At 60.3% G+C, this 6,365-nt stretch overlaps 1 protein-coding gene across 1 annotated transcript; it reads right to left on the bottom strand.

The window, feature by feature from the left end:
- Nucleotides 1-214: 214 nt before the first annotated feature.
- Nucleotides 215-3,556, bottom strand: GALR3 (galanin receptor 3). The gene is made up of 3 exons (XM_031671711.2): nt 2,986-3,556; nt 1,679-2,056; nt 215-1,014 (listed from the first exon to the last, which is right to left on the bottom strand). Exons 2-3 carry the CDS (start codon nt 2,035-2,037, stop codon nt 237-239), a joined length of 1,137 nt encoding a protein of 378 aa, XP_031527571.1. The 5' UTR covers nt 2,038-2,056; nt 2,986-3,556; the 3' UTR covers nt 215-236.
- Between the last annotated feature and the right edge of the window lie 2,809 nt (nt 3,557-6,365).

The raw sequence follows: 6,365 nt of genomic DNA, 5'->3' as shown, positions 1-6,365 counted from the left end.
TGGGCAGAGGGACGACCCTCCTTTCTGCTAGATTGGCTATGGTCAGAGACAGAGTCTGGAGGCTGCCCTGCGCTTGGCTGGGTTGAACCATTTTTACCGCCAAGGGGTGTCCCCAGCTCAGCCACTGCACCTCAGAGGGCTCCTGGCTTTAGCCCCATCCCCTAGTAGCGTCCTGCCCTGTGGGAAAGGGGAATGACAGACTGACGGACACCCAGCAGAGTGGAGGTGGGCAAGGTTTATTCCGGTCCTCGGACAAGCAGGGCGCCTCCAGCCTCTCCGCCGCAGGCAGGCTCCTGACCCAGCTCTCCGCCCCAGCCGCCGGCCGCCGACAACCTCCCGCGAGGCCGGGCGTCCCCAGGGCAGCCGGCGGGGTCGCAGGACGCCGGGCGCACTCGACGGCGGGTGCGGCGGGCGCCTGAGGGGCAGCAGGGGTGGGGGCGGCGGCGGCCGCAGGGCCACAGGCGGCGGAGGCGCGCGCGGAAGTGGCGCGAGGCGAGCGCGTAGACGAGCGGGTTGAGGCAGGAGTTGGCGTAGGCGAGGCAGTGCGAGGCCAGGCGGCACGCGTAGGTGGCCGGGCTGAAGGCGAAGCGGCCGTACCAGAAGCAGAGGATGAGCGCGTGGTGTGGGCCCCAGCAGAGGGCGTAGAGCGCGGCCACCGCCAGCATGGCGCGCCCCGCGCGGCCCGTGGCTCTGCGCCGGGCCTCGGCCGCCGCCGCGCTCGCGGGGCCCACGGCCGCCCACAGGAAGCGCAGCGTGCGCCCGTAGGCCAGGCTCACCACGGCCACCGGCAGCAGGTAGCCGGCGGCGAAGGTGGCCACGTCGAGGGCGCGGCGGCGCGCGTCCTCCCAGGCGGGCACGCAGAGCTCCAGCGCGCCGTAGCGCACGGTGCCGTAGTAGCTGAGGTAGGGCGCCGAGAAGAGCGCCGCCAGCAGCCAGACCAGGCCCACGGCGGCGCGGGCGTTGCGCGGCGTGCGCAGGGCGCGCGAGCGCAGCGGGTGCCGCACGGCCAGGTACCTGCGGGCGGGCGCGGGGTCAGCGCGACGGGCTGGTGGGCGGCCCGCACCCGCGCCCCGACGTTGACGCGGCGCCAGGACTGGTGGACCGCCGCCTGGACAGCCGCGTCTGAACGGCCGGGGTGATCCTGCGCCCGGCCTTGCAGGCTGGTTGTGTGGATGGAGGGAGTTAGCGCGGAAGGCCCTGAGGAGCGCCTGGCACCCAGCGGGGCTGGGCCCGAGGCTCAGGAGAAGTGACCAGCCTGAGGTCATCAGCTAGAGGACGAGCCTGGGTTTGACCCCAAGTTTCAAGCCATGAAAGCAGGTTTGACTACAACCCGGGCCAAGTTGTGGGCAGTAATAAAATATCTTATGAATTCATTCGTGTGTTCCTTTTGCCATTCATTTCACGCTTACAGAGCAGCTACTTTGTGCCAGGCCCTGTGCTGACACTGGGGACACGGAGATGTCCTCGGAAAGCTCCCAATGGAGTTAGGGGGAGGGCAGGATGATCCCCTCAAGCAGGCCCTGCAGGTGCCCAGAAAATGGTTTGTGGGAGCTAGAGAGCTATTCCTTTTCTCCCTCCCCCATCCCTTTTTGGTTCTCTGTTCTCTCCTTTCTAAGGCCAATGAGAATCTGTTCCTGTCTTCCCTCCCAGTCCCAGCCAGGTCCCCGGCACAGCGCACCTGTCCACTGAGACAGCCGCCAGCGTAAAGCTGCTGGCATACATGGTGAGGTAGATGAGCAGGTGCACAGCCTTACAAACGAGGGCCCCAAAAAGCCAGGCGTCCAGCGTGTAGATGGCAGCCTGAAAAGGCACGCAGCACAGGATGAAGCAGAGGTCAGCCACTGCCAGGTTGAGGATGAACAGATCCGTAGTGCTGCCTGGCTCCTGCCAGGCACTCGGGCCGGGCTGCAGCAGCACCGCCAGCACCAGCCCATTGCCCACCGTGCCCAGCAGGAAGATGAGGGCAAAGACCACAGGCACGGCCACAGCCCCTATACTCCCTGCGCTGTCTAGCGAAATGTTCTGGGCATCAGCCATCTCCCCATCAGTCGGGCACCTGAGGAAGAGAAACTGGAGTCCTCAGGCAGAAGCCCCCATGCTCTGGTCACTTGACTCAGGTGTCTAGTCCCCTACTCTGGGCCTGGCCAGGTCTCCTGGGCTGGAAGTTTGTGGGGGATGGGGATAGGAGTGGGGGGACAGTTATCACTGAGACCCACTGTGTCAGCTCCTGGCAGAGTCACATTGGTGTCTGAAGTGGGCTTCTCAGTTTCCTAGGGAACACTTCCATAGCCCAGGGCACGAAAGACTGATTAGGTAGTTGGTAGACACTTCTAACTAGTGATGCAGGTAAAGGCAGGCAAAGTGGGGTAAGGACATGGCGGATGGGGGGAGGGGCAGCTGTCACCCCAGGAGCTGGTGTATTTTCCTTGCTTTTCAATGGGGATCTGAAACACAAGGAAGACTCTTGGACAGGGGTCAGATTCAGCCAAACCTGGATGACATCCCTGAGTCACTGGATAGTCCAGTCCAGTGAGAGCACAGCTGGCAGTAGCACAGCTGGGAAAACCATATAGGTCACTGGTCCCTATTGGCACATGAGGAAGTTGAGGCTCAGAGAGGGACACAGGAGTCTAATATGACAAGAGTGGCAGATCTGGGGCTGTTGCCACCCTGGACCCTGACTCCCAGGCTGAAGCACGCATCTGAGAGACTGTTTACAGGTGGTGCCCCTGACAACCTGCGTGTGTGCCTGTGTGTGTGTGTGTGTGCGCATGCGCGCACATCTGTGCTCACCCCTCACCCCTGCCCCACCCCATGTCCCACATAAGAAACCACCTGAGTCCCACTGCACTCCTGGACCTCTGTGGTGGTGGGATGAATTAAGGGCAAGGGGGTCAGACAGGGAGGAGGGGAGAAAGGTGAAATCTGTGCCCCCTCCCCCAGCATGCAGCAGGCCCCCCAAAGCCCAGGATGGGCAACACCCACCTCAACCCTGGGCACTGGGCCCCGGCTTGATCCTGGGTGAACTGGCCAGGCTGAAGCTGCCTCCTGGCTCAGTGGCTTCCTCTTGGTGCCTCCCTGCTGGTACAGGTCTGACTCCCACTGCTCCCTCTTCTCCTTTAAGGCCCCTCCTCTGCCGAGCCGGACTTGGGCACTCCCTCCGAAGTAGCCACCTCCTCCTCAGATCCTGATTTCCCCCAGGTGGCATGCTCTTCTGCCTGGCTCCTCTGCCTCTCTGCGTTGCTCCTGCCTCTTTCTGCAGTGAGTAACCCATTGATCTCGCTCTCCTAGATTCGTTTTGTAGTTAACTCCTCCGTGCCCAGGCCCCAGTCCTTTCCTGTCACTCTCACCTCCTGTGGTCCTGACTGATGACTCCCATTCCTGCTCCAAGGAGGGCCCGATTCCAAGCTCAGAAAGGATTCCTAGTCTTGAGTGGGGTGTCCTATGCTAGGAAACCAGAATAGGATTCCCTTTTCTGCAGACTTCAGATAGGACTCCTCCTCCTGGCCCTGAGAAATCTCCAGACCCGTCAGCTTCCCTAAGCCTGTTCTCAGGGTTCAGTCTGCCTGAAGACTGGAAGGTTTATGTGCCTGTCCAAACAGTCTGGCTTTAGCCTGAGGGCAATGAGGAACTAGAGGAGGTTCTAGAGCAGAGACAGGACCTTCCCATTTATTTTGTAATGAGTTTACTATCGCCTGGGGTTAAAGGATGGACAGAGGGGGAGACATTTAATGAGTGATCAGTTAGGAGCCTTTTGTCCAGGCAAGAGCCAAAGAAGTTACTAGGTCTTGGTGAACAGCTGTATGACTCAGTCATGGTGTTCTGATCTGGATCTCCTGGAGAAGGAGTGGACCACAAGGCCAAATGCTTCCAGAGGGTTAGAGGCTATGTCCTGGGGGGTGAGGTGCATTGGATGTAGCAACAAGGTGGTTGTTCGTGAACTAGGTAAGTGGAGTGGGGGCAGAAGGCAGTCTGCAATGAATTAGGGGAGATCAGAGGTGGTAGGGACCCTGCAGAAGCTGGGAGGGTGGGTAAATGTCAAGGGGATGCCTGTGAGGGGATGCTGATGAAGCCAGGACCTGTAATCAAGGCCTGAGACGCTGGGAACGGACTCTTCAGAACTGGCTTCCTGCAAGCCCCTGGGATTTTCACGGCTTCTCTAAAGCCTGATGTCACCCATTCCAGATGCAGAGCACCCCCGAATTTTTGGAAACAGAGAGGACTCATTGAATTGAAGATATTAGGAATCATACCTAGATTCTCCAAACCTGAATTCAGAGCTGTCAGAATTAAGGAATTAGAATTGGAGAATTGTATGATCTACAAGGGCAGAAGTGTAGGATTCTGGACTTAGCACGGGAGGATTTTGGAGTCATTCAGTTGGAGGTCCACAACCACCCTGTATGAAAGTAATGCACTGTTAGCCTCTGAGAAAGTCTGGACTCGTGCATGTGGCATGGCTGAACCCTGAAAGCCTGAGATCCCTGACACACTGTCCTCCCTCCCCTTGGGAGCCCCCAGCCTGCCATGCCCCTCCTTGCCTGAGGCTGGGCTCTGGGTGCGCTAGGGCAGTACCAGGGCAAAGAGCTCCCAGCAACGACAAGGCTGAGCTGCTGATATAATACCAGGGGAGGAAAGGAGGGAGGGAAGACGGTGAGAAACCAGAGAGAGCCCTCCTGTGGGGCAGGCAGGAAGGGTGCCTCGCCATGGCCCAATCCCAGGGAGCCCAACCACTCCTCCCCTTGCTCCAACTGCTGCTCCTGGCAGCTGTGGCCTTGAACCCTTCACCCAATGTAGAGAACAGATGGTGCACCCTGGGAGTGGTCCCTGGTGACCTGGAACCTGCAGGATATGGAAGTGTGGCTTGTCGGCAGCCGGCCCTTGGCCCTATAGCCTGTCTTGGCCTCTGGCGACGACCAGTACATGTCCAAACCAAGCATGTGCACCCAGAGCTGCCGCCGCACCTGCTAGCACTTCCAACGACTCCTTAGGCTGGCCCACGGTGTCATGGTGCTACCGCTACCCAAGCTGTCCCCCGGGGAGCACAATGCCAGTGGTGGTGCCCGGGAGCTGCAGAAGGTGGTGGCACCCACTTTGTGCCACTGCATGGTGGGCTTTGCCTCATGCCGCCTTGTTACCCTGCAGCTGCTTGTGGCTGCCCAGTAGGACCGCTGGCCTGGGCAGACCATGCACGTCAAGCTGCTGGCTTGGCACTGCTGGCTTGGCCGGGGGCTGGCACCAGGCTGTGTGCACTTGCTCCTGCAGCAGTGCACCCGGTTCCAGGTGCCCTAGCTTGTGGTGGTGGCAGCATGTAAGTATTCATGCTCCTGATGTGGCCACAGCAGCCCTTCTTCCTGAGGCTGCATCCCCCAGTACCCCAGAATCCTGGACCCAGTCTTAAGCTCCTCAGGATCACAGACTAGGATTCTCAGAATCCCAGCATTAGGATCCTGCCAGCTTGGGCCAGAGCTTGCCCAGATTGCCCATCCCTAGACATCCAGCTGAGGGGCTGAGGGGAGGGCTGAGGGTGTGGGGCAGCAGAGACATGGTCCCAGTTCCCTGCTGTTAATGAAGAAGGGCCTTCCCATCCTCCCTGCCCCATCCCCAGCAAACTACGAGCTTCCCAAGGCTGCATCACACTGAGGCTGGAGCTGCTGTGACTTAAAACACCAGGTGCCCCTAAGGCTGAATGGGGAGGGCAATGGAGAGAGAAGGGCCAGGGCCCACGACTGGGAAGGGGAATCGTCATCTCCAGCAGGGGAGCAGTAAGCTGTTGCTGGGGAACCAGCGTGGGATGACGCCTTGGCAGCAGCAAATCAGCCCTCCTGGTCTTGCCTGCAGGGCAGCATACAAACCACTCAGCCCAAGGCCAGAAGTCGGGGTGGGGAGGTTGGGGGGAAGGATGCGGGTGCGGGGTGCGGCAGGGCCATAGCAGCCAGAGCCTGAGCTCGCTGCGCCCCCTGGTGGCCGATCATCAGGCCAGTAGGTCTGGGGAAGACAAGAGATGGAAGGGCCCCAGGTACCAACATAACATCTACTCTTGGCACGGCGGGGTAAACAGAGGCACATGCAGGGGATGGGGTCTGCCCCAAGGCCACAGAGGCAGGGACAAAGTGGGCAAGAACACATGGTTCCAAGCTGTCAGGGGCCTCTCCAGAAGTGACATTCTCTCCTTTAGGGCTGAATCCTTTGCTTCTCTCAAACATGGGTTTGGGTGCCCTGCCCCTTCTCATCTGGGCAGCTGTGGGCCATCCTTTGGATGGGGAGCAGAGGACGAGGTGTTCACCAAGGCTAGACTCTGGAGGCTGCAGAGTTGGGGGGGGGGGCGTGGGAAGGGGCCTGCAGGGCTGCTCCTCGGCTGCCCT

The sequence above is a fragment of the Vicugna pacos genome, chromosome 12 (genome assembly GCF_048564905.1).
Source record: "Vicugna pacos chromosome 12, VicPac4, whole genome shotgun sequence".
Lineage (NCBI taxonomy): Eukaryota > Metazoa > Chordata > Mammalia > Artiodactyla > Camelidae > Vicugna > Vicugna pacos.
Note: the sequence above shows the minus strand (reverse complement) of the source record. Positions and strands in the feature narration are given on the sequence as shown.